Below are 26759 nucleotides of genomic sequence, written 5' to 3'. Positions count from 1 at the left end.
AAAGCGGGAAGACCAGTGTGGCGAGGAGGCTGTGTCCTCCGGCCTGGAGGGAGGGCTCGGCACAGGGCCCGGCATGCAGTGGCCCAGCGAGCGGCTGTTGTCATTAGCAGGGCAGTAGCCGCTACTACTGACTCCCTGAAGCATGGGGTGGTGAGTGAGTAGAGGCTGGGCACCCTATTTTTCCAGACGCCTCAGCCTCCACAGCCCTCCTCTCTGCCCGCCCCAGTCTCCCCCTCTTCAGAGGGGCTGTGGACATCCTGAGACTGGAGGCCTGATGGAGAGACTCTGCCCACACTTCTGATCTCTGGGAAGGAGAGCCTGCTTCACAGTCCTGTTCTCGAAGCCCCTCTCCTCCCTCCCCCAGGAAGCCCAGGACACTTGCTCCATGGAGTCTATCTCCCTTCAGCTCCCCCAGCTCTGAGGGGACTTCCTCCCAGAGTTCCCAAATCCCTCAACTTGGGGCCATCCCTGACCTCAGAATCTTCTTCTCTTCTAGGAGGAGTGATGGGCAGAACCAGCGCTTCCCTCAGGCACTAGACCTGTCACAAGTGGACTTAGTTCCCTCTCATCCTACTTCACTCTACCCTAAGGTAAATGTCCCCCTCCACACCTACTGCCCCTTTCCTGGCCAGGGCTGGGCAATGATGGAGAATGGCTATTGGTCAGATACAAAATATGTGGGTCGATGTTGCTGGGGTTTAACCCAAAAGGGTACCACTCCTGACCCCGAGAGGCCTGTGTAATCTGAGAGGTTGAACCCAGGTCTGCAGAAGTGTCCAAGGGAGTGGCTTAGGGCTGGTCTAGGTACAACAGCTGAGTGTCAACTGGCCACCCAGCTCTTGTCTTCACCATGAACAGTCCCCTCCACGTCCTCACCTGTGGCCAGGAGAAGGGCAGCAGCTGCCTGGCAGTGCACTGTGCAGACCGAAGGGCACGCCACAAAGCAGCCCAGGCACGACACCTGGCCTGCAGCAAGAGCCCTGTAAATGAGGCTGTTCCTCTTATTACCATCATCAAGGTTTTCCAGCCTCTGATTAGTGCCAAACCTTGGACTTGGCCCCAAAGGGCCAGAAATCAACCTAGCACAGGCCCTGCCCTCAAGGAACCATGGTCTGGTAGAGAGATAAAGGACCGAGCAACGTGTGCAGGTGTGAAGTGCCAGCCAGACCCACCAGTGCTCCCGAGGTCCACCACCGGCTGGCCGAGAGCTTAGTGCTCGCCTGCAGTATCTTGCCTTACTCTCCTGCCATTAGTGCTGTGCCACAGCTACTGTCATTAGTCCCATCTTGCAGATGAGGGGATTGAGGGTTAGGAAGGTTGCATTACTAGCCCACAGCCCTGCAGGCTGGGTGTGGTGGGGCCAGGACTGAAGGTCTCCTGCTCTCTAGGGAGGGCACTGTGTAGCTTTACAGCCGTGGACAGACATCCTGCCAGGATCAGATGTTCAGAAAGGTGAACGGGGGTCTTCCCAAGGTCATGTGGCCAGGAAGTAGCAGAAGCAGGATTGACTAAGCTCCTTCCTGATGGCACTGGCCTGGAGTAAGGGCCAGGCTCCTCTCCTGGGTGGGAGGGCAGATGGCCACGGAATGGAGTCCATGTGTGGAGACACCACCTTCATGGGGATCCCAGGCAGAGGTGCTAGGGGTAGCAGAAGGGAGTTCTTGAGACCCTCTCTTGGTTTCTCTGCTTGGTAACCGCCTAGGACTGGCCTGTGTGGATTCCAGGGCTCAGCACAGAAGGAGAGACTCAGTGGCAGCTGCTCGCAGAGACACTGGTTCATGAATGAGGCTCTCGGCCCCTCTCCAGGAGGAGGCCTGGCTGCACACCCTGGACCATGGCTTCCCCTGCTGGGCCTCAGTCATCCTGACTGGGAAGGAGGGTTGCAGCAGCCCATTGTCCTGCATCCTGCCTGGGGTTGGGCTTCCTGTATTAGTGCCGAGCCGCCTCTCCTCAGGCCTCCTGGCCCCTGCCCAGTCTGGTTGGCAGCCTCTGTTTGTATCAGCATAGCCCAGACTGTGGGTCCAAGTCACCCCATCCCTACCCCAGAATCAAGCCTAGTTTGTGGATCATTTTCCTTTGACAGGGAGGGATTCAGACTCAGAAAGGTTGAGTGATTCATCTGGGGTCCCCAGCAAGCCAGCAGTAGGCTGAAGGAACACAAGCCTGGGACACATTCTCCATTTCTTCCCCAGTATCTCTGAATCTGCACCTTTCTAACATTGATGGAACCAATCTGAGGAACAGGTGACCTCCCCAGGGCTTCTATCCTCATCCGTATAATGGGTCTGACAGTTCCTTCCCCACCCACCATGCCGGCACGCAATTGGACATTCTGTGAAAATACTTTGGAAGGCAGAAATCAGGAAGCTGAACTGTTACAGCACGATTGCTGACAGACACGGAGCAGGGACATTGCCTTCTCTTTGGGAAGTTACACTTGAAGAGACAGTGAACTACCCAGGGCCCTCCTGCCCCCTACAAGGGTTTCTCCACTCAGGGGTTTGGAAATCTGCACACAGATACATACCCGGCCTACTTGCACCTAGGTACAGGGGCACAATGACAGACGAAGCACACAGATACAGCCACCCACTGTAAATGTACTCAGGGACTTTCACACACACACGTGCAACAGATACACATGTACACACACACACACACAGGCATTCCCACGCACTCAGAAACACAATATGTCCATGTACACACAGCCAGGTCAGCCTGTATGCACACACCCTCCTGTCCACCTGGAACACAGAGGTCTGGTGATGCAAGCAGGTCTCACCTCCCCCAGGGCCAGTGTGGGAATGGATATTCCTCTGGCTGCATTTCAATGGGTGCCCGGAAGTGTGCAGGCCTGGAAGTGGTTGTGTAAATCAATATTTGCTGCTGTTAATTATTAAAACCAAAGCTACTCTGTGCCTGGAACACACATCTTGGAGTTTCTGCCTGCTGTGGGGCCCAAACCTGACCCCGGGCCAGGTCTGGGGTGGGGGAGGAGAGAGCACACTTTGCTTTCTTTCCACGATCTCTTGGCCTGGAGGGATGGAGGTGGTGGGCAGCTGCTGGCGGCTCTTCTGGGGAGCTGCAGAGAGGTCTGGTACTGGGCTGGTGGGTAGCCCTGCCCCTGCAGCACCAAGCAGCTGGTTTTGACTTGGCCACAGAACAGGAAGCATTTGCTACTTTCCCAACATCTGTCTGGAGGAGGGGTTTGCAAGGCCCAGCTGCTATACAGTGGCTCTATCAGGTCAGGACACATCACAGGGTCAGCTGGGAGGACCGAAGAGGCTTCATATTTTACTGACGGTTAAACTGAGACCCAGAGAGTGGCAAGGACTCATACCACATAGCAAACTGCAGCAAGGCCACAGCTAGAACCCATATGTCCTGAAGCCCACTTAAATCCTCTCCTCCATACCACCCAGCACTGTGGCAGTCTCCCCCAGGGTAGGCTTTGGGAAGAGGGGGTATAGGCCAGTCAGCCACTGTCAGGCTGGGGAAGAGGTGTGGGGAGAGGGGAGAGGCCCTAAATAACAGCTCCAGGCCCCTTCCTAGCTGTGTGGTCCTGGGCAAGCTATTTCACCTCTCGGGAACAGTTTCCTCATTTGCATAATGGGGATGACATTTGAAACTCCTGGGTTATGGCGAGATGGTGAGATGTGCAAAGGGTCCGCATTAACTAAGTGCTCACGAAAAGTCCTGTCTCCAGGTAACCTCTCCTCCTCCTGCCCGGCTTCACAGCCTGTCCAAAGTAGCTCGTCAGGAGGCCCCGAATCGGGGTACCCAGAGTCTGGGAAGACCCACCAGACGGGGTGCCCCCGGGAGCCCAACTCGCAGCCAGCTTCCAGCACGCCACCCGGAGAGCGCAGGCGCAGTGTCTGCGGCCGCGGGCCGGGCCGCACCGGGGGCGGGGCCTCTGTGTCCCCGCCCCGGGCCGCCGCAGCCCCGCCCCGGCCCCGCGCCGCCGGTACCTGGCGCCCCGCCCCCTCCGGGCCCGGCCGCGGGGCAAGCCCAGCGCAGGCAGCTCCGCCGCCGCGGGAACCCGGAGCGCGGAGCCTGGCGCTGCGGGGCCCGGGCCGGGGCGCGCGTGGCCGGAGCCGGCCGGGCCAGCCGAAGCGCCGGCGGGCCGGGGGCCGGGCCGGGCCGGGCTCGGGATGGCGCAGCCGCGGCCCCCAGCGCCCCAAGGCCGTCCTCGGAGGGGCTCGCTGCCGGTGGGGGCCGGCTGGCAGGTGAGGACCGGGCGGGGGCGTCCCGGCGGAGGGGGATCCTGGGCCCGGGTCGGCCCGACTTCTCTGGAGCGCGGCAGCTGTGCCCGAGGCAGGGCGGGTGTGCAGGCTCCGTCCCAGCGGGTGACACCGGCCACGGCGGCCAAGGGTGCACCCTGCTCGGGGGTCTGGGCCTGGGGTTCTTCCTGCTGCTATCCCCGAAACTGTGGCCCCGGGGTACAGTGGCACTGCGTGTGAGTCCTGCCATCGGGGCCACTTTATGTCTTCCCTGCCAGGTTTGGGGATCCTAATGTCAGAGTGTAACTTTGTGGTGGTGCCCAAGTGAGGTGGGGACCCCCATCGCGGCCACATCGTTCCCAGCCTTCCATTGCCATGTGTCAGGGCGTCTGCTGCTGCTGCCGCCTGTGCGGCTGTAACTGTAGGTGTCACTTGTTGCTGTGTACACTCAGGGTGACAGTACCATGTGTCAGTGTTTATGTGAGTGATTCTCGCTAGTGCAACAAGGCATTGCATTTCATTGTCCTGCCTGTTAGGTCACCCTGAGTGGGGTCCCTGGAGGTCATTAAAGTGCCCCCAACTGCTGGAACCACAGGGGAATGGGAGGTTGTCTGACTCTGCCCAGATGCCAGTGTTGCTGTCCCACAGAGTGTGGAGTTGACAGGAGTGTCTGGTAACTGCCCATGGAATCATCTCTTCTCCACTCAGGTCTTGGGTGTGGCTGTGTGACCATGAGGTGGTCTCCTGGGGACTCCTGAGGTGGACTTCAGAAGATGTCTTGTTCTGTGGGCAGGCTTCAGAGCTTGCACATGTGGTGTTTGTGTCTCGTGACCTTCAGCGCAGTGTGTGTGTGTGTGTGTGTGTGTGTGTACGTGGGGGGAGGGAGGTGACTTGGGTGGATGGGGGGTTGCAGGGCTGTGTCCCTCCTGTGGACATTAATGACCTTGGAGTTGCCCTGTGCAGCCTCCTTTGCTCAGAACTCTCATGCCTGTTGTGGGATGGGGTCTGTTGTGTCTGTTGCACAGCGTGTGTGGCCAGATGGGGAAAGGGGATTCTGTGTCCCTGACAACCTGTCCCCCAGAGTGCATGTCACTGTGTCTTGGTCTCAGACAGGAGGGTGGTTTTGTAATGTTCATGCTGCGTCACGTGCGGTACAGGGTGCAGAACTGCACAGGTGTGGGTTTGCACTAGTCTGTGTATCTCTTGTGGTCCGTGGATTTGTGTGTGTGTGTAAATTGGTGTGCTGTTGTGTAATTCAGGATGTCAATATGTGTATTTGTGTGTTCATATAGAGCTCTAAGAATCATTGTACCTAGACACTGTGCATGTGTGTGTGTGTGTGTGTGTGTGTGTGCACAAAACATGTAGTGTACTGGGAGAATAAGTATTGGTGTCAAGCCTCTGTGAGTCTGAGCAGGAGAGGGAGAGATTGTGTGTGTATGTGTGCACGTGTGCACATATTTCCTGCTGTACAACCCCATAGCATGGGTCTGTGAGCTCAGGCAGTGCCCCCACTGGGCAGCAGGAACTGTTGGAGCCTTGGAAGGGTTGGGGGAGGGGCACCACCAGAGACTCTGGGGGTTTCCCAGCCCCAGCCCCAGCCCTGCCAGCTGCCACTGGGCATCCTTGCCGCCTTCCAGGAAGGTTCTCAGGGAGTTGGCACTGGAGAGGCCCATGCTGCCAGGCAGCTGGCAGATGCTGATTAACCCTGAGTGTGCCCTGGCTAGCTTCAGGACAGGCTGGCTTGGGCATGAGAGGGTGCCAGTGGGCTCAGGCACAGGTGTCAGGCCATCGGGCACCTCACCATCCTCTCCGGCAGGGCCCCCACCCCACACTGTTGGGTTGTGTGAGCAGTGGCCGGTGGCCTGGGTTGACTGTCCTCCTCCTGGAGATGGAACCATGGCCCTTCCTTCTCATTCCACCTGGGCTCATCTCTGGGGCTGACACCAGGGGCTTTTCTCAGGGGCCTGTCCTGGCAGTGCCAACCTTGCAGTGGCATGAAGGAGATCTGTCCCTCCCCAAGGGTCACAGCCTCCTCCCTAGGAAAAAGGACTGAATGGGGTGGGCTCCCTGGGACCCAGGACCTGGGTGTGGACTCACCTCCATTGGCAGTTGGCCAAGTCCTGTGCCGCAGCCCCCTCCTATGATGCCTGCTGCACCCCTTCTTGCTGCCTCGAGCCCTGATGGCTTGTCAGAACTGAGGGGATCAGGAAGGCTGGGGCTGGGGAGACTCCTGGGGCTTGACAGGGCCAGCTGGGCCACCTCGGGACTGACCTGCCTTTCCGTCTCTGTTGCAGAACACAGATCTGTTTGAGATGATTGAAAAGATGCAGGTGAGGACGCTGGAGACCCCAGCCCTGGGAGCCACCGAGCTGGCTGGGTTGGAAGTGGGGGCCCTTTCAGTATTTCTAGCCCTACATCTTTCTGAGGACAGGCCAGGAGTCTTCGATAGACCATGCCAGGAGAAGATGGTGGCAGTTTTTGTCCAGAGTCCTCTGTCTGGGGGTCCAGTAGAAGAGGGGACCTCTCTTACCTGGGGACCCACCCAGGCTCCCAGCTGCCTTCCCTGTGTAGGTCCCCAGCAGGGCTGCATCAGCTCAGCTCACCCTCACCCCATAAGAGGCATCACAGCTGTGCTGGACCCCAGGCAGAATGACGGAGGGGACAGATGCCAGGGTGCCTGTCAGCCAGAGCTGCGCTGCTGTGGGGAGCTGTTAAGGATCCGGGCAGCCTGGGGAGCCGCTCTGCCCCTGCCGCACCCCTGCCACCTTCATCCAGTCCTGGTCTCCCAGGCCCTTGTCTGTGTCTTGTGTGGGCGTGTGTCGGGGGAGGTGGGGGGGGGTGGCGTGGGGGTGGCTCACAGAAGCCTCAGGAGCCTTCGTCAGCTCACCCTCCCCAGCCCTGCTCTTTCCTGCGCTCCTGTTTCCCGGCCTCTCTCCGTCTCCACCTCCTCCCGCTCCCCACGTATCTGGATGATGCAGTGGCCCCCTCCCCACGCTCACACATGGGCCTGCGCACGCACCCCTGCCCCCACTCCCAGCAGCACGTGCATTCCTGAACAGAGCCCCCGCCCCTCCCTGCTGGGCTGGCTCTTCAGAGGGGCCTGAGGCATGAGCTGGCCAGCACCCTACCCTGGGAGTACCCGTCCTGCTCCCCACGTCCAGGGCTCTCCCAGGGCTTCCCTTCCACATGGGCAGGAGCGCAGGAGAGCCGGCCTTCCATGGAAGGGTGCCTGGCAGCAGGTGGGGGTGTAATGGGTGATGCCTTGTCTTTCAGGGAAGCAGGATGGACGAACAGCGATGCTCCTTCCCGCCACCCCTCAAAGTAGGTGAAGCAGCCTGACCTCTGGAGCAGAGGTCAGCAGAGGTCCCCCCTGCGGGCTGGGGGAGGGGCTCCATGTGGCGCCACAGCCACCCAGTTGCGAAGGGGTCTTACTGTGTGCCTTGTGCTGGGCCCTGGGTGGCCACTGCCCCAAGAACTCTGAGTCCTGGAGCCCCTCCCTGCCCACCGCCCTGCTGCCCTTGGTCGCCTCTCCAGGCAGCTTCCCTGACCCTCTACTGTCCGCAGCTGCAGAAAGACTCACCCAGGAGGGGCATTGGCTCTTGGTGATGTGGGACCCATCAACCCGAGAAGGCCGAATGGCCCTAGAAGACACGGCTGGGCTTGGGGGAGTGGGCCCAGAGTTAAGCAGGCTCCTGGGCAGCAAGCCAGATGCTTCTTCAGGGCCAGGGGTCTCAGAGTATGGTGCTCAGATCGGCGGCCTCTGGTCATCTGGGAGCATGAGGATGCCAGTCCCCGGTGCCACCTGCCTGGCTGCACCAAGAAGTGGTGTGAGGCGCAGCACCCTGTGTCCTCCAGGCCTCCTGGTGGCCCAGAGTTCTCCTCCGGGGAGGCAAGAGCCTCCTTTCCCTAGTCAGTGAACCCAGAAGACCCAGCACTCAGCCTGGCCTGCCTCTGAGCTGGCCTTGTAGGGTCCCCCGGGGCAAGTCACTGCCCCATCTGTAAGCTGGGGGATGAGGCCATGATCCCAGGGAGCTTGGGAGGCGAGGAGGGTGGGGACACCACCCAGCCGTGCCTCTCCCCCGCTTGTCTTTTGCAGACAGAGGAGGACTATATTCCCTACCCGAGCGTCCATGAGGTACCTGGCTGGACCCCCAAGCCACCCTTCCCCAGCCCAGGGAGGCCTTTGTGAAGGGCATCTGGACACCAGGTCCTCCCTCCCAGGGGCCTGGCTGCAGGCTCTGCTGGGCTGCTCAGTGTACAGGCCCAAGACTTTGGACTGATTTGGACTGATTTGCCTGGCTTCTGAGCCAGACGTTTCCACCTCCTGGGTCAAGGCCATGTGTCCCCCTCTCCTACCTGCCCCCAACTCCCATCCTTTGAGTCTGGGACAGAGGGCTCGGTGCTGTCGGGTCGGGGAGGGAAAGGGCTGGAGCAGGTACCCAGAGAGAGTGGATGTGCACCCTGGAGTCCACACAGCTCTGGCCAGTCCATAGTATTCCTTTGCCATGACAGAAGGGGCTCAAGTCTGAGCTGGGGGGTGTCCTGAGGCCCCCATCAAGGTGCTGTGTGGGTGGCTCTCAGCTGAGTCCCTCTTCAGGTCCTGGGGCGAGAAGGGCCCTTCCCCCTCATCCTGCTGCCCCAGTTTGGGGGCTATTGGATCGAGGGCACCAACCATGAAATCACCAGCATCCCCGAGACAGAGCCACTGCAGTCACCCACCACCAAGGTGAAGCTGGAGTGTAACCCCACAGCCCGCGTCTACCGGAAGCACTTTCTTGGCAAGGTGGGTGGCCAGCTGGTATTGGGGTTTGGCTGGGGTTGTCACAGCCCAGCCTCATGGGAGGATGGGCCCAGGAAGAGCGCCCTCATGATGGGGTGGGTGACAGTCCCAGAGTCCTGAGTCTCAGGGAGCATGCGTGTGGGGTTATTCATCCATTCAACAAACATCTATTGCAAAAGGAGGTGGGATGACATGGCGGTTAACAAGAGAGATACCAGGGGGTGGGCCCCGGCTCTGCCACCTGCTACACAGGCACGGGGCGAGCTGCTTAGCTTCCGTGTGCCTCAGATTTTGTCTATAAAAATGGGGATAATGACACCCACCTCACGAGGCTGTTGTGAGGTTTCAACAGACCATGCTTATAAGGTGGTTTGAATGGCATCTGGAACAAAGTAAGCGCTCCTCAGGTGAGCAAATAATGAGCTCCAGCTGTGTGCCGGGCTCTCGCACCTTGCAGAAGGCAGCAAACAAAACAGGCTCTGCCCGCCCTTGAGCAGCTTGGGGTGGGGCTGGGAGGACAGTGTCACGTGATGGCTGGTCCTGGATTGACCACAGCCCCAGAGCAGGGACCCTGCCAGCAGGAGCTTGTCAGAGTGACACTCACGGTGTTCTTGAGAGTTGCTGGGTGGAGCCATGGGAACCGGAGAGGTGGTCCCCTGCTCGGGCCTCCTGGGAGTCAGGCTCCATGGCAGTGCTGTCTGCATGCGGGGTCACAGACAGAACGGCGGAGCATACCCCAGGTGTGAGCCTCCTGGCCCAGGCACAGGTCTAGGCTCTTCCCTTTGTTGATGGTGTCGTCTTGGGCAAGTTATTTAGCCTTCTGGAGTCTGTTTCCTTGTCTATAAAAACGGGGATAATAAAAGTACATTTAAAACATATAGAGCCAGGTGTGATGGCACACACCTGTAAATCCAGCCCCTTGGGAGGCCGAGGCAGGAGGACTGTAAGTTCGAGGCCAGCTTGGGGAACTTAGTAAGATCCTGTCTCAAAATAAAAAGGGCTGGGGAGGTAGCTCTGTGGTAGAGCTGCCCTGGGGTTCATTCCTCGGTGCTGCCAGAGAAGGCAGATAGAACCGTGCGTGTCGCATAGTAAATAAGCAATTAGCCATAGCTGTTATTACCTCTTCCTAATCCCTCTGTGAGGTCAAGATCATCCTGTTTTTACAGAAGAGGAAATTGAAACTCAGAGAGGTGAAGTGACTTGGTCAAGGTTGCAGTTACTGAGCCCAGAGTTGCAGCCACCCTGGCTGACCTGCCGCACTGCCGAGGACTGGGCTCCTAGCAGTGTGTGTCCTTCTCTTTACCCTCCACCCTGGGAGGAGGGGGTGGCCCTTTGGGGGGATTGAGAAGCTGCGTGACCCCAGCCTGGGCCCAGGGCACTGGCCTGACCCTGGGAAACACAGGTGCTAACTGTCTGGGTTGGAGGAGGGTCCACCCAGCAGGCGGGGCTCAGGAGCCATCCCCTGGGACAAATGCAGAGCGCAGAGGGATTTGTCTTCCGCTGAGCCCTGTGGGTGGAGAGAACTGCACCCTAGGTGGCCTCAGCCAGAGGTGGCCTCCGCCAGAGGCTCTTGGCTGGGTCTGGCAGAGGCGGGATCCAGGGAAGAGCAGACGTTGGCACTCGGGAGAGGTTGCCAAAGCAGTGAGGAGCCGCAGATGGTGGTGCCGGGCCTTGAGCGCAGCGAGATTTGAAGAGGTACAGGTGGCAGTCAGAGGCACAGAGACTGGGGTTAGGTCAGCAGGACAGGGGACAGGGCTCCAGGGTTCTGACCTGGCAGAGAGGCAGGGTTATTTCCGGACTCCAGATGGGGTGCCTTGGGAAGCAGCCAGGTGTGCGGGCACTGAGCCTGTTCTGGGAGAGGAAGGTGGTGAGGGTGACTGTGGGCATTGCTGTCCTGGGCCCTGAGTCCCTCCTTCACTGTGTCCCTTGGGCTCCTCTGGGCTTTGGAGGCAGGTGTCCAAAGAAACTCCCCAGCCACTGGCCTTCCTGCAGGTGCCTGCCACTCCTCAGGGGATAGTGCTGAGCATTTGGGGGTTTCTGCTCCTCGGGGCAAGGCAGTGCTGGGTGGACTCCCTGCCCCTGTCCACTCATTTGTCCCTGAACTGCAGATCTGTGGGGCCAATCCCCTGTCCCCCTTTCCCCACCGGGCTGCTGAACACCAGGGTTCATGTAGAAACAGGATTCACTTCCAGGTTGATCCCCGGGTGGGTGTGGCTGGACTGCCGGCTCCACCCAGGGCTGGGACTGGCAGGGAGCCGGGAGCCAGGCTGGGGTGGCACCTTGCCACACTTGTAGCACTTGGTTTCCGACTTCTCCACCTGGAGCCGTCAGCCAGCTCCCTTCTGGTGTCACCTGAAGCCGCCACCCCTCATGCCCTCTGGGGTGTCTTTCCCTGCCGATCCCTCTTTTCAGGAGGCAGGAGGGTGGGACCCACCTGGTCAGCTGCCATGTGTGTGTGAGAGTGGTCCGCTTCCTGTTTCCCATAGGTCCTGGCCGGGGCCACAGAGCCATAGAGCCGTGGGTTGGCAATCAGCTGGTTGGCTGGAACCCAGGGCCGTGCTAATGCTAGTTGGTTTTTCTTACTGAGCACCTATTGTGTGCTTCCCCAAGAAAGGGAAGGGCCGGTGACAGGCATGCAGGAGCAGTGTGGCCCGACTTTAATGCGGAGCCAGAGAGCAAAAGTCACTACAGACGCTCCGGAACACTGCGTCTTTGCCAGGTGGTGTCGCTTTCAGTCCCTGCCACCTGATCCAGGTAGGTGGCGTCACTCCCACTTTATATATTAGGAAGGTGAGGCACAGAGGTGAGGTGACCCAGCCAGTGACAGACCTGTCTGAAGCGGAGCCGGCTACTGGCCACAACACTTGCTGCTTGGTGAGGGACCCATCTGGGGGCAAGTTGGCTTCTGGTTTCCAGAAGCTTCCAGCTCAGCCTTGCCCACTCCCCCCCTCCCCCGCCACAGGAGCACTTCAACTACTACTCACTGGACACTGCCCTCGGCCACCTGGTCTTCTCACTCAAGTATGATGTCATTGGGGATCAAGAGCACCTGCGGCTACTGCTCAGGTGAGGACAGTGTGAGGGACCCCAAGACAGCAGGGAAGATTGGGGTCTACAAAAGCCCATCTCATTTTATCCACTCTTTTAATTGAGGCCCAGAGAAGGGCAGGATTTGCTTGAGGTCACACAGCAAGTGAGTGCCCCAGCCAGGCCTGATGCCATCATTGCCTGTGGTCCTCCCTGAAGTCTGTCCTCTCTGGTCTTGGTGTGGAGGCTGGAGGGCTCCCCGCACTGCCCAGCCCTTCACCGTGGGCTTTCTCCTCCCAGGACCAAGTGCCGGACATACCACGATGTCATCCCCATCTCCTGCCTCACTGAGTTCCCTAATGTGGTCCAGATGGCAAAGGTAAGGCCTCTGCTCCCAGGCCTCCTATGACTGGCCCCTGCCCGAGGGGACACAGGGCTGGGTGGCGGCTGGGCCCCAGCACTCCCTCCGCTTCTGCTTCGAGTGCCGCAGCCCCCCTGCGCTCCTGCTTCCCACCTGCTCCCGCAGGCTCTTCGCAGCACGCTCAGATATCGGGGGACCCCAGTTTCCAAGTCCAGTTCTGAATAGCCATGAGCCCTGGTCCTGCTTCAGCCTCAGTTGTTCCCAGAACAGCCCTTCCCTCTCCCTTTTGCTGCTGTCCTCCCAGAGCTGGCCCGTGAGGCCAGGAGGCCCTCTCCCTCCTGCCTGGCCACACCTCACGCCCCTCCCTGTTGCCTCCTGCAGCTGGTGTGTGAAGACGTCAATGTGGATCGATTCTACCCTGTGCTCTACCCCAAGGTATGACCGGACCTGGGCCCTGATCACTGAGGGTGGGTGCCCCGGAGCTGAGCATTTATTGGTGACCTGCTGTGTGCTGGCCATTTCCCTCAAGTCCTCTCATTTGATCCTCATGTCTTCTCTGCAAAGTCCACAGTTTGCAGAACAGAAAGCACAGAGAGCTCTGAGTCTTACCTAAGGATTCACAGCAGATATGGAAAGCTTCATTTGAATCCAGGGTTGCCTTGGAGGCAGGTCTCACTCATGTTGGGAAACTCTCACTGCTGTCTGGGGACCCTCCTAAGGGCAGCTGGTCTCCAGACTACCACTGGCTTTGACTTCTGACCCCAGAGGGGTCATGGTCACCTGTGGAGATGCTGCCGTCCACAGCAGCTGCTCTCCCCGCTGGGCCTGCTAGTTCCAGGTGCTGTGGCCATGTGGAGATAGGGACAGAGGCTTCTGTTTGCAGCCAGCCAGGGGGGCTTCCTGGAAGAGGTGGGACTTGAAGACATGTAAACCCCTGGGGCCCTGACTGGATCCTGGAGCAGGGTGAGGTCCCTGCGGGGTGTCATGGTCTGGGAAAGGTGTCCTGAAGGATGGATAAGGTCTCAGAAATCAGGTCCCACCTCTTGACTGTGGAAGGGGAACTGAGGCCCAGGGTGGGGAGGGGCTGCTGAAGGCCCCACAGCCCACCAGTAGGACTTGGATATTCTAGAAGGATGAGGTGGGTTTGCAGGGGACCCAGGGGACAGGTGGGCGTTCTGGCGTAGAGTGGGGCATCTTTGTCTGGGATAGGCTGGGGGGCTCATAGCAAAGCCCAGGCACCCAGCAGACCGGGGTCAAGTCCCACCCTGCCACATTTGCAGGCTGCTGGCTGGGGACACATTGCCAAAGCTCTCTGAAGCCCAGGCAGCCTGAGGGTCCCTTTGGGCTTGCTGAGGCTGTTACATATGGCGCCAGGTGTGGCACTGGACATGTGCTGCTCAGAGAAGGGTAACTTGTAAGTGCAGTCCAGTCACCACTGTCCCCCCATGCCCCTGCAGGCTTCCAGGCTCATCGTCACCTTTGATGAGCATGTCATCAGCAATAACTTCAAGTTTGGAGTCATTTATCAGAAGCTCGGGCAGGTGTGTGCCTCCCACCTGCCCCCACCCCCTGCCCTCCGTCTGGCACCTCAGACCTGCCAGGGGACTGTCCCCCACTGGGAGTGAGTGGGGCTGGGGGCGGGGCAGCTCAGACCCAGCTCGGTGACCATGGCCCCTGTGGTTGGTTCCCAGACCTCAGAGGAAGAACTCTTCAGTACCAACGAGGAGAGCCCAGCCTTCGTGGAGTTCCTGGAGTTCCTGGGTCAGAAGGTCAAACTGCAGGACTTCAAGGGGTGAGTGCTGGGGTGGACACGCACAGCTGAGCCGACCCAGGCACCTGGGCAGGGAGGGAGCCCCCGTCCTGGCCCCATGGAGGCCTGGCCGGGGCTGAGACTGAGCCGTGGCCTGGGGGGCCCTGGGGCAGGTTCCGAGGAGGCCTGGACGTGACCCATGGGCAGACGGGGACCGAGTCTGTGTACTGCAACTTCCGCAACAAGGAGATCATGTTTCACGTGTCCACCAAGCTGCCCTACACAGAAGGGGACGCCCAGCAGGTAGCCTGGCACCCAACCACCTGCCTCTCACTGTCCACCTGTGCCCCCACCCACCTCTGTTCAGTATCTACCACGCCAGGCTTGGTGCTGGGCCCTGGGATACAGCACCGAAATCATCCAGTTCCTCCAACAGAGGGCCCTGGGAAACCTTCACTTCATTCTGTGAAGTGAGGATAGTAATGGCGTGACCTCGTGGGTGAGAGTGGAGGAGGGACTCACAGGGATAGGTTCTGATACATAGCAAGAGCCAAAAAGGTGAGCTAGGATTTTTGTGGGAAGTGAAGGGCATTATGGGGTCAGGTGGTGGCACTGAGATCTGGCCGATCGGGGGTAAGGAAGAGCTTTCAAGACAGGCTGCAAAGGAGCTGGCAGGAGGCTCGGAATGTTTCACACCAGCTTCTGCAAAGTCCTGGAGTCGAGGAGGCGCAGGACCATGTTCCAGGAACTGAACTAAGAAATGTGTCACCTTGACCCGAGCTGCCTTAGGCCACCTGCCTTACCCCACTTCCCCAGCCCAGGGTGCTAAAGGGGTACTTGAGAAAAATGGAAATACACTTTCCCCTGTTCTTGGTGGCTTTTTCTTTTCTTCTCTTTTCATAAGACCATCTGTTCTTTTGAGCAACATGAATATACGTGGAGTAGAAATTGTTTATTTAATGGAGGGTCACATTTGGGGGCATTTAGATAGGAGAAGATTTGAGAGGAAGGGCTTGGAAACCAGGATTTGGATCCAGGTCTCTGAGCTCATCGTAGGTCCTTGCAAATCACTTCTCTCTTGGTCTCGGTTTTCTCACCTGCCACAGGTTTCCAAGAGAACTAAAATAATTCAAAGACAAGTGTTCAACACTTATTTTTGAGTGGGGGGGCAAGCAAATCCTAAGATGTGCTCTCTGCCTACCCCAAACCCTCCCCCACCCCTTTGGGCACCCCCCACCCCCCACGGGCAGGCTGTAAGTCCTGTGGCCCTGTGCTCAGTTGCAGCGGAAGAGACACATCGGGAACGACATCGTCGCTGTGGTCTTCCAGGATGAGAACACGCCCTTCGTGCCCGACATGATCGCATCCAACTTCCTGCATGCCTATGTGGTGGTGCAGGCTGAGGGTGGGGGCCCTGATGGTCCGCTCTATAAGGTGGGTGGTCTCAGAGTTCTCCAGGGGCACTAGCAAGGGCCCTGCCACAGCTCAGCCCCCCAGCACACCTGTCTCGGTCCTTCCCACTGTAGCAGTGGCCAGGGAGGACCCCCCACACCCTTCACTCCTCAGAGAGATTCCTCCCTCCCCCACCTCCTGCCTGCTGCCAAGCCCTCTGCCTCCTTTAGCCTCCTCCCAATGATCTGAGGTCCCCTGACCAGCCCCACCCCTCAAATTCAGGGCAAAGGATGGAGGAGCTGAAATGCCAAGAGGATTCTCCACCCAGCAATCAAAGCCTCCTGCACCCAGGGGCAGGAGGGGAAGGGAATGAGGGACTTCTGGCTGGTGTAGGGTGGAACAGGCCACCCAACTCCACAAGGACAACTGCCCCTTCTCTTTCAGGTCTCGGTCACTGCAAGGGATGATGTGCCCTTCTTTGGGCCCCCGCTTCCGGACCCTGCGGTGTTTAGGAAGGTGAGAGAGACTGCCCCAGCCCTGTGGTGTGCAGAGCAGGACTAAAGGGGAGGGTCTTGGGAGGCCCAGGTTCTGCCTCATGAGGTTCTGAAGCCATGACAGCTGGGGCACCCTAACCCCGCACCTGGGATCTGGCTTTTCTCTTGATCTTGATAAGAATTGGGTCTTTTTTTCCCCCGAAGGTCATGGAGTAAATGACATGACTGCCATTTTTTCATAGCAGACCTTGGCCTTTCCTCAGTCTTATTCTTTCTGAAAGTTCAATCTTTCCTCTAAAATATTTGGGAAGAGGGCACATGTCTCTATGATCTTTCAGAAGCCACACTGCAGGCCTTGGCTTCATCCCCAGGTTTCCCCAGGCCCTAAAACCTGTGGAGGTTGCTCTCCCGAGGGGGTGGATGACCCTTAGTGCCTGGGCTGGGGGCTGAGCCAAGGAGATGCCCTTCTAGGAGTGCCCAGGGTGACCCAGGCCAGGCACAGCGCAGGAGCTGCAGCCCCTGCCTCACAGGGCTCAGCAGGCCCTTCCCGTTCATTTACCACCCCACCCCCTTCCCATCTCCTCGGCACTGGGGGCTCCCAGGGGCCTGAGTTCCAGGAATTTTTGCTGACGAAGCTGATCAATGCTGAATACGCGTGCTACAAGGCTGAGAAGTTTGCCAAACTGGAGGTGAGGATGGGCTTTGGGGGCTGAGCCCCTTCTTCCCTTGCCTAGTTTAGAATCTCAGCCGGCTCCAGGGAGGGAAAAGGCTCCTTCAGACCCTGGCCCTGGGGGCTACCTGGGTGGGAGGAAGCAGGAGGGCCATGTCCGGGGGCCCCAGGTGGGCAGAGAAGAGGGGGCCAGGACGGGAGGGTCCTGGGGGCTGCCTGACCTGTGGAGGGAAGGAGGGAGCCGGCGCGGCTCCGGGGTCCAGGACCGCCCCCCCCCCCCCCCGCACCCCCTCACTCTGAGAAGGTGGCCGGCGCTCGGGAGGGGACCAGGATTGGAACTCTGGGAGGACGGGCGGGTCACCGGGGCTCTCCCGATGCTGGCCCGCAGGAGCGGACGCGCGCCGCCCTGCTAGAGACGCTCTACGAGGAGCTGCACATCCACAGCCAGTCCATGATGGGCCTAGGCGGCGACGAGGACAAGATGGAGAACGGCGGCGGCGGGGGCGGCTTCTTCGAGTCTTTCAAGGTGGAGGGTCCGGATGGCCCCAGCGGGAGCCGGCGCAGGGCGGGACTGGGGCGGAGTCGGGGCGGGGCGAAGGCCGGCGTGGGGCGTGGCTAGAAGCAGCTAGCTGGGCGTGGGCGGGGCTGGGGCGGGGCTAGAGGCGGGCTCCCCGTTGGGGGCGGGGCCGGGGTGCCTCCCGTCTGGGTGAGCTGGGAGGGACCTGTGCCTTGGGTAGTACCAGGCTGGGGGAAGAGTGTAAGCGGGGACAGTGATTAGGGGAGGAGGTAGTGGCCGGAGGTGAGGCTGAGGCTTGGGGGCAGAGTACCTCTGGGAAGTCAGCTGAAGGTCGAAGTCCCTGGGGTGGCAGAGTGGTGCTGCTGGTGTCCTGGGCTGTGGCTGCCAGGGTCTGCCAGCAGAGAAGAGACCTCTGTCTTGACCCAGGGGAAGAAATAGAGGTCCTAGGAGGGGTTTGTAAGCCATGTAACTGTTGAAGAGGGACCTGACCCGTGGGACCTACGGTGGCTACCCGTGGTTTGGTTCAATGTTGAGAGAACAGGTTCCCAGGGGTCAGACCCAGCTCTGCCCCTTACCAGCACAGGCATTTTCTGAGCCTCAGCTTCTTTATCCGTGGACTTGGGTAATGGGAAACCACCTCAGACCACTTGTAGCTACTTATAAGGCAGTCAGGTTAGCACAATATAAGTTAAAAAGCAAAATGCAAGACTGCTCCTCTGCCTCAGCATGAGTGTCCAAGTGAGAAGCAGAGGAGGTTCTCTCACCCCTGGAGGGGCTTGGGCAGCAGGGACCTAGGCAGTGGCCTCTTTGCTACCATCTCCTCCATCCACAGAGGACTGTCTCTCCTCTGGGTGCCCAGCCAGGTAGTTGAGCTGTACCCTTACCCTAGGGCAGGCCACAAGGCTGTGGGTTTGTATACAGGGATAGCCCAGTGACCCAGAAGGAGCCGCCCTGCCTCTGCCTGCTGGAGGCAGGAAACAGGGGGGTGAACTTGGGTTTGGAGTGGTTTCTTTGAGAAGGATTCCAGTGGTCTCACATCAGGAAGGTGCCAGACCTAGATTAGGTCAGGGAATTTCTCAGAGGTAGCGGAGTCCACAGTCAAGGGCATAGGATTTGACAGATGGGTTCTAGCTCACCTCTTCCTATCTCATCACCTGTAAAGTGGGCATGAGGATCAACACCCTGTGGGGGGACTGAGCAGCAGGGTGAATGTAAAGCACCTGGTCCCCCAGGGAGCACACAAGAAGGGAGGGAGGAAGGAAGGAGAAAGGAGATCTCAGAGACACCACCCCCCCAAAAAAAGGGCAAGAAACAGGTTTCTGGAGGGTTCTGTGCACATTTCATCATGACTCAGCATATTCTCCTGTTCCTACAACTGCCTGAGACCCAGCACACAGCAGCCTGTGCGGCTCAGAGAGGTAGTGTGACATGCCCAAGGCTGCCCAGCAAGCTGGTGACAGAGCCAGGCCCAAACTACTCTTATGCACTATGCGTACCTGCCTCTTGGGTGGCATATAAGGACACCTAGAACTCACAAGGAGATGGGATGGGACTTCCTAGGGTCACCAGGGTGGTATTAATAGGGAGGGATTAGATGCCTGGGCCTCCCCTATGCCTCCTCCACACCTACTCTCACCTTCATAGCGGGTCATCCGGAGCCGGAGCCAGTCCATGGATGCCATGGGACTAAGCAACAAGAAGCCTAACACCGTGTCCACCAGCCACAGTGGAAGCTTTGCACCCAACAACCCTGACCTGGCCAAGGCTGCTGGAATAGTGAGTGTCCCCACCCTCCCCTGCCCCTCCCAGGGCCCTCAGTGCCCCCACCTCCTGAAACCTGGCCCACCTTGCTCCATGGCCTTGCTGTCCACATGCCCACCCTGGGCTCTGGACTTGGTCTAACCACTGCTTTCCACGGGGGTCAAGTGCTCCTGCCAGGACCCGGGTGCTGAGAGCCTGCAGCCCCTTCCCCAGCTCTTTGGCCCTTTATTTAGATGTGACTTTCTGCGGGTCAGCTCCTGGGCAGTCTCTGTGTCCCATCCTTATTGAGTACCTACTGTCTGTGTGTGCTGGGAACTGGGCTGCTGTGTGGGCACCTACTGTACAGCCTGGGGTTTCTGGGAGTACCTAATGTGTGTCAGGCTGTGGGCACCCACTGTGTGTCAGGACCTGCGTTGCTGTGTAGACATGCACTCTGTGAGCACCCATGTGGGCCTGGTCCTGAGTTTGTGTGGCCAGCCCTGGGCTGGTGTGTGAGCACCTATTGTGTGTCAGGACCTGGGCTGTTGTGTGAGCATATGATGTGTACAGAGCCTGGGATATCAGTGAACACCTACTGTGTGTCAGGAAGCCGGCTGCTATGTGGGCATTTCCTCTGTGGCACCTCCTACTGTGTGTCTGCAGCAGCCTGGGCCTCTGTGGCTGTGGCTACCTATTGTGTGTCAGGAACTGGACTTCTGTGTGGACACCTCCTGCGTGAGCCCCTCCTGACTGTCTGCCAGACCCTGTGAGAGCTGGCCCTCACTCCGGGGAGTGCCGGGCGGGCAGGAGAAACTTGTCTGCGTGGGGGCCTAGCTGCTTTGCGCCACCTCCTGGCCTCCCGGGACACTGCACTCACTGCTCTCACACTCCATCCATCCATCCATCCACCCCTCCACCTGTTAACCCACCCATCCATCAACCCATCCATCCATCCATCTACCCATCCACCCATCCACCTGTCTACATACCCATCCACCCATCTATTCACCACCCATCCATCCACCACTCATCTACCCACCTGTCTACATGTCTGTCCACGCACCCATTCACCCACCCACCAGTTCACTCCTCTACCTACCTATCCATCCACTCACTCCTTTGCCCATTCATCTACCCACCCATCCACCCACCTGCCCACATATCCACCTGCCCACCCACCTGTCTGTTCACCCACCATCCCTCCATCAGCCATCACCTGCCCCTGTCTTCTGCATGCCAAGCCCTGTGCTCAGTGCTTCGAGGCTGTTGTGTGGCAGGGCCCACCCGCACCTGCCCTGTGGGCTGATCTAGCTGGGGAGCTAGGTAAGGCCTCTGCTACCCAAGAGTCACCAAGCTCACCACTGTCATCCGAGGAAATGGCCCAACCTCCCCCAACCCGGGTTCTCCAGCCACTCCCTTCCTCCCTATTGGAGTGCCCCAGCCTCCTGTGGGTGGCCTCCGAGGGACCCCGGGGACAGGGACAGGCCAGCGGCACCCACCATGGCAGTAACCAGACCCATTTCTGTTTTTGTTTTTGCACAACTCTCTTCTCTTCATGTTACTTCCTCTCCCTCCACTTTCTTGTCTCTGTTTTTCTCTCGTCTCCCCTCCTTCCTGTTCCCTCGGCCTCCCTCGGCCTCCCTGCCTCCCCGCCTCTTCCTTCTCTTGCCCGTCGTCGTCTGCTCCTCTCCCCTTCCTTGCCCACTCCTCGCGCCTTCCCTCTCCCCTCACCCTGCCTTTTCCCATCGGTCTCTGCCCTTCGCTCCCTGGGCCATCTCTGTCCTGCTGCTCTGCCCCCTCCCCTGGGCCCCATCTCTTTCTGTCTCCTCCGTCTCCCACCTCGCTCTCCTCTTTGCTCTCTGTCCCCTCCCTCGCCGTCTCTGTCCCTCGCCCTCTGCTGCTTGCCAGTCATTGCTTATTCCTGGGAAAAGCGCGAGTAGATTCGGACGCCGGGGCAGTGCCATAGGCATAGGAACCGTGGAGGAGGTTGTCGCCCGCGGGCCGCGGCTCTGGAGGCTGCCTGCACGCGCTGTCCACTGCTCACTCTCGGGACGGAGGCCATATTGGGGACGTTGCCCTCTTTCCCCGGGACAGGCCCAAGGGCGTGCGGGACGGGGTGCCAGCTGCGCCGAGGGCTCTCAACACCTCTCTGGGGGCTGGCACCTGGGCCAGAGCCAGGGGCCCTTTCCAGGGGCCCCTGGCTCTGCCCAGTCCCTGCCGGGGTCTGGTGCCCAGGCCCCTCTGCCAGATGCACGTCCCCCAATATCGCTGGTTCTGCATGGAGTGCCGCTCCTCCCCCGCCCCGACCCTCTCCACCACCAACTGCCCTGGGGGGTCCCGCCCTCCGCGCCTCAGGGCCACCTCCTGCCTGCCCCGTGGTGTGTGCAGATGGGGTCTTTCAACTGCTGGGCCAGAGCCTCTCTGGGGGGCAGGGGGGCAGGGTTGGCCCGGGGCAGGGGTTGCTACCTCACAGTCACCACCTGTCCTCGAGCTATAGGTCCCATGAAGCCCAGGGAGCAGGACGGTGGCCATTCTGATGACTTGGTCTCCTCCCCTCCCCGCCCAGCATGGCTGCCCCAGCCCCTCAGGTCCCTGCCCTTCTCCTGGACCAAGATCCCTGCTGTGTGGACGCAGAGAGGCCCTGGCCCTCTCTGGGCCTGTTTTCCTGTCTGAACTAGGGGCTGCCTCCGAACGCACGTCTTCTCTCCTTTTTCGCTCATTACCTCTGCTTCAGGGGGGCGGGGGTGGGCGGCAGGGCCCAGGGGGAAGTGGGGGGCCCTGGGGCTCCCAGGGCAGGTGGGCGCTGAGTTGGGGCCTCTCCCCACAGTCACTGATTGTCCCTGGGAAGAGCCCCACAAGGAAGAAGTCGGGCCCGTTTGGCTCCCGCCGCAGCAGCGCCATCGGGATCGAGAACATCCAGGAGGTGCAGGAGAAGAGGTGGGTGGCGGCAGGACCGCCCTGACCTGAGCTGCTCTGACCCCTGCCCAGTGGCAAACAGGTGCCATGGGAAGTGCCTCCGAGACCTCGGCAGCATACAGGCTCCCTGGAGGCCCGCGCCCTGCAGATCAGGAGGCTGTAGGTCGGAGGGTCAAGGGGCTCTCCCAGGTCACAGGGCCAGCCCAGGGCAGCTGGGATTGAGCCCTGTCTGGGACCAGCACCCGGGTTTTCCATTGCTGCCTAGGTGTGAGAGGGGCGGGTGCTGGTCTGGGCAGGCACGGGGTGGGTGGGGCCTGGTGCATGCCTGTGGGCCGTGTAGGCCGCAAACCCTTGTTAGCAGCAGAGCTGCCCCAGGAAAGCAGAGAATCGTTTCTGGTATGAACCTGTTTCCACCATACCGGGGCTGTGTGACCTAGGGCAAGTCACTGTACTTCTCTGAACTTCATTATTCTAATCTGAAAAACTGGGATAAGAAAATAGCCAATAGCAGGGGGCTGCTGTGAGGGTTCCACGCTGTGCCTGTGTGGGGGTTAGGGGCACCAAGAGCATTCCAAGAATGGAGCCAACCCTGTCCTCACTGCCACCAACGTTCAGAATGCCATGAATCCCAGGTTCAGGTGTGGCACTGCCAGGTTCGAGCTGGCTGAGTCTGGGCAGGTCCCTTTCCCTCTCTCAGGCCCAGTTTCCCTGTCTGTCATGGGGACCATGATGCTCCCTCCCATGTAGAGGAGAACTTGGGAGATGTCCTGTTGTGTGGCGCTGCACTGGTGCCTTCCCCATGGCTGGCCAGGGTGTGCGCGGGATGACGTGGCCCTGGAAGGCGGGTGGGTGAAGGCAGGAGGTGCTCTGACCCCCCCTCACCGCCTGGGCCTCATTCTACCCCAATGCCAGGCCTGGCGCTGAACCCCCCCGCTGCCCCCGTGTGCCCCGCAGGGAGAGCCCTCCGGCTGGCCAGAAGACCCCAGACAGCGGGCACGTCTCCCAGGAGCCCAAGTCGGAGAACTCGTCCACCCAGAGCTCCCCGGAGATGCCCACCACCAAGAACAGGTTGGGCTCTAGCCGCCAAGCCGGGGCTTGGGAGCGGCCCTTTCACATCCTGGGACTTGGGCTGCCCAGGAGCCCTGACACTGCCACGAGGCATCAGGGAGGCCTGGGCACCCTCTGACACACCCACTGAGCACCCTGTGCACGCCAGCCCCCACCTTGGCAAGGTACTGGTCCTGTCACATAGGTAACAAGCCGTTCCAGACAGCACAGTCAGGGGGTGTGGTCTCCATCATGGCTGGGGTCGTAGTGTTCTCAGTGGGTCTCCAGGGGAGACCTCTCCAAGGGGTGGCATCTGAATTGAGAGCGGAGCGAGGAGTCTGCCTTGCTAGGTCTGGCCAGCCTGACAGAGAGAAGAGGGTCTCCAGCAGGAGCCCAGCAAGTGCAAAGGCCCTGAGGCATGCTGGATACCGCAAGGAAGGGTAGTATGCAGCTAGAGCCAAGCAAGAGAGGGGCTGTGCTGGGTGACAGGAAAGGGGGCAGAGGGATAAGCCTGTGAGAGCTTTGAATCTGGTCCCGAGAGGAATAGGAGCCTTTAGACGATTCTCGTGAGAGAGCCCCGTCCTTGGTGCTGTCTGGAGAAGGGGCTGGTGGGACAGGCCTGGGAGCAGGGAGGCCAGAGGGGGCTGCTGCCTCTGTGTGCCCAGGCTGAGTCCCTCTGGGCTGGGTTCTGCTGGCTCAAGAGGAGCGGCAGGAGCCAGACCAGGCAAGCCAGGCCAGAGAGGCTGATGTCTGGGAGTCAGATTCTCTGGGGTCTGAGCAAAGGAGTGAGACTCCAGGCCGGAGACCCAGGGCCCTGAGCCTGAAACCAGGCAGCGAGGGTCGGGGAGTAGGCCGTGGTTGCCTGGGCCCAGGTCGCTGTCCCCAGCCACACCCCCCCAGGGCCTCTCCTCATCTGGAGATGGGTCTAGCTGAGGGAGCTTGGGTGACCGTGCTGGTCCACACCTGCCCTGTGAGCATGCTGAGTGTGGCCGTGTGACAGTTAATCACTACTGCCATCGAACACCAAGTCCAGGCGTGGGGCTGTCTGGGGACACTGGTGAGCCACGAGACTGACGTGGGGCAGGGGGGACCTGGTCAGCTCCACGCACTAGGAAGGACAGTTGGGGGCTGCACTGGGAGGTCCGGGGGCCCAGGAGCTCTCTCGGAGGCCACTGAGGCACGTGGCCGGCTCCGGGCGGGGCCTCCCTGTGCCGTAGTGACCGTGACCGGCCTGCTCCGGTGGGTGTGGCTCATGGGGGCTTCTGTGCCAGGGCGGAGACCACAGCCCAGAGAGCAGACGCTCTGAAGGACTTCTCCCGCTCCTCGTCCAGCGCCAGCAGCTTCGCCAGCGTGGTGGAGGAGACGGAGGGCGTGGACGGGGAGGACACGGGCCTGGTGAGACGCCCTGGGGGTGGGTGCTCTGCCGCCATGGGAGGGGACAGGAGGGGGACCCTGGAGATGCTCTGGGCAGAAGCATGAGCCGGCCGTGGCCGAGACGTGGTCCGGGGACCTAGCTCAGCAGGGCAGGGCTGGCCGCCCAGTGCCGCCCGGGAGCCCCGCCTGCGCGGTTGGTGGCCTGGCCTCCTGCCCCTCTCTCTCACCACCTCACGCCTTCCAGGCTGCCCCGCAGCCCCCACGCGGGCCGGGCGGGCCACTGCCAGCCGGTGCCCTGCCACTTCTCCCTGGAGCCTCTTCCCGCCAGGCCCTGCTGACTCGCCCGTCCCCGCCCGGGGGTCTCCTCCCAGCACCCTGTTCCCTCCCAGGGCCCCGTGGCTGGCAGCCCCGGCCTCACAGCCCCTGGGCTGCCCCCACCCCCTCCAGCCCCCCTTTAGCGGCCACCTGTGCCTTGCTGGCCCTGCTCCAGGTGCTGCGGGGAGCCAGGCAGTCCGGGGTCCCCTGTGGGGTCCCGTGGGCCTGGCGTGCCTCCTAGACCTCAGGCCCCCAGGACCGGCTGCTTCCTGCTTCGTGCCGTGGCCTGGTGGAGAAGTCCGTGCGTGGGGAGGGCGGCCCAGGCCTGGCCCGTGGCTTCCCAGGGGCCGACATTGCTGCCCCTGCCCCAGTTCCCTGTCACTCTTGCCCATGGGGCTGACCTTCCTCCCTTTGTCCCCAGGACAGCGTCTCGTCCTCAGGGACACCCCACAAGCGGGACTCGTTCCTCTACAGCACGTGGCTGGAGGACAGCGTCAGTACAACCAGCGGGGGCAGCTCCCCAGGTACCAGGCCGGGCAGCTCCCCCGGGCAGGGCCACTCGGGTGGGGGGTGGGGAACAGAGGGTGGGTGCGTTCCCACGCCCCAGGTGGTGGGTATGTGACTATCCCCACACAGATTGGAGGGCTGGTAGCTTCCTGGATCAGCCTCCGAGGACAGTGGGGGGTGGATTAGGGGCGGGGGTCCCTCAGGGAGGGACTTGGCGGTGTTGGGCAGCACCGGTGCCGACCGCCCATCCATGCCCCGTCTCCCTGGTGCCTCCCCGCGGCCAGTGAGGTGGCTCCCTCCTGCCCCCCTCCCCAGGCCCCTCACGGTCACCCCACCCAGACGCCGGCAAGTCGGGGGACCCTGCATGTCCCGAGATCAAGATCCAGCTGGAAACGTCTGAGCAGCACCTGCCGCAGCTGGTAGGAGGCCCACCCTGGGGGACTAGTTGGGGTGGGGTTCTCAGGGGACCCAGAGGCCAGGAGGGCTTGGGCCCATGAGCCTGGGCACAGCCAGTGACTCTGCTTCCTGTGTCTCCTGCCCCTCTACTCCGTCTGTGCTGCCACCTCTCTCCGTGGCCACCTCGTGTGCAGGGCTGTTAGCCACCCGCCCGGAAGGTGCAGCTAAGCAGGTCAGCAGCTCCTGCCTGGAGGGAGGGGAAGGTGTCTCTGTGAGAGCCAGCTGTCCCCAGTGGGGACGCCGCCCCGGGCTGGCTCCTCTGCCTCAGTTTCCCTACCTCTGTGGTGGGTTTGTAGGCCCCCGGCCTCCCCCAGAGAGGTGTTGGAGGAACTGGTGGAGCCGGAAGGAGCTGGGCAGGGCTGGGTGGGGTAGGGACCCAGAGCCTGGGGCTCCGCATCATGATGTCGCTGCCCCCTTTTTCCCTGCAGATGAGGCCACAGAAGCACAAGGTGAAGATTCTGTGTCAAGCCAGGCAGCTGGGACCTCTGCCCTCAAGGCCGCTGGCCCTGGAGCTGCCCGGCCTCCCAGCCCTCCCCTTGGCCCACCCCCCTGGGCTGTCTCTGCAGGGCGGAGCCATCCAGACCTGGGTGGGGAAGCTGCTGGCACCACCCTGTCCCCCAGGCTGGAGGTCTGGGCTTGGCCAGGGATTGGTCAGTGAAGCAGGACTGCAGGTCTAGCTAGCCTCCCCCCTGGGTCTCTGTCACCCCTGGGTGCCCCCCTGGACTTAGGGGGGCAGGGTGGGAGAGGCAGATTGGGAGAGGTCAGTGCACACAGAGCCTACCAGGTAGGCGGCAAGACACGAGACGTGTGGAGTGGGCACTGGGCTGGGCGTCCTGGCTTCTGATTGGGGTTTGGCTGTGTGACACTGCGCAAGTCACTCACCTTCTCTGGGCATCTGCTACAACTGGACACGATTATTTCAGAGGTCACTGAAGACTGGTTCCACCACCTGCACCAGAAGGGGGAATGTGTCCCCCAGAACCTCCCATCACACTAATCTGCTTCTTGGGGTCCCTGAGGCCCCAGGTGGGCTAATGGCAGGGAGGTGGCTGTGCTCATTACCCCTCCTGGAGCCTCAGCCTGGCACAGATCTGCTGTGCCCTGTCCACTGCCTACACGTGACAGAAAAGTGACCCCTTGTGGGGGGGCACCTGGCTCCTCCAGCCCAGCTTAACCCCTGCTGTCCTGCG

The 26759-nt window shown here is 60.7% G+C and overlaps 1 protein-coding gene across 17 annotated transcripts; it reads left to right on the top strand.

Moving 5' to 3' along the window:
• Positions 1–524: 524 nt before the first annotated feature.
• Rap1gap (RAP1 GTPase activating protein) lies at positions 525–26057 on the top strand. 17 transcript variants are annotated; one of them, XR_011708779.1, is made up of 24 exons: positions 525–590; positions 6518–6553; positions 7497–7544; positions 8320–8358; positions 8821–9006; positions 11966–12069; positions 12331–12409; positions 12773–12826; positions 13849–13932; positions 14083–14183; positions 14315–14444; positions 15420–15575; positions 15978–16049; positions 16630–16716; positions 17086–17223; positions 18859–18990; positions 20863–20940; positions 21782–21891; positions 22783–22938; positions 24189–24312; positions 25028–25130; positions 25398–25532; positions 25704–25741; positions 25998–26044. XR_011708779.1 is itself a non-coding variant. In XM_027937353.2 (24 exons), the coding sequence occupies exons 2-23, from the start codon at positions 6536–6538 to the stop codon at positions 25710–25712; spliced, it is 2070 nt and encodes a 689-aa protein (XP_027793154.1). In that variant the 5' UTR covers positions 526–590; positions 6518–6535; the 3' UTR covers positions 25713–25741; positions 25998–26057. The 17 variants fall into 17 exon arrangements, 7 of the variants coding, with proteins under 7 accessions (XP_027793154.1, XP_071473550.1, XP_071473549.1 ...); XR_011708780.1 differs by having other exon boundaries at positions 526–590; positions 22825–22938; XM_027937353.2 differs by having other exon boundaries at positions 526–590; positions 22825–22938; positions 25429–25532; positions 25998–26057.
• The last annotated feature ends 702 nt before the right edge of the window (positions 26058–26759 follow it).

This window comes from Marmota flaviventris, chromosome 10, assembly GCF_047511675.1.
Source record: "Marmota flaviventris isolate mMarFla1 chromosome 10, mMarFla1.hap1, whole genome shotgun sequence".
NCBI classification, from domain to species: Eukaryota; Metazoa; Chordata; class Mammalia; order Rodentia; family Sciuridae; genus Marmota; species Marmota flaviventris.
This window is presented reverse-complemented; position numbering and strand designations above follow the sequence as displayed.

What these genes read in the sequence shown, in the direction of transcription:
- Rap1gap (XM_071617444.1), top strand. Translation starts at nt 4,152, where the DNA reads ATGGCGCAGCCGCGGCCCCCAGCGCCCCAAGGCCGTCCTCGGAGGGGC. An exon ending in ATGTGGTCCAGATGGCAAAG is followed by an intron (nt 12,410 to 12,772) that starts GTAAGGCCTCTG and finishes TGCCTCCTGCAG; the next exon opens with CTGGTGTGTGAAGACGTCAA. An exon ending in TTTATCAGAAGCTCGGGCAG is followed by an intron (nt 13,933 to 14,082) that starts GTGTGTGCCTCC and finishes GTTGGTTCCCAG; the next exon opens with ACCTCAGAGGAAGAACTCTT.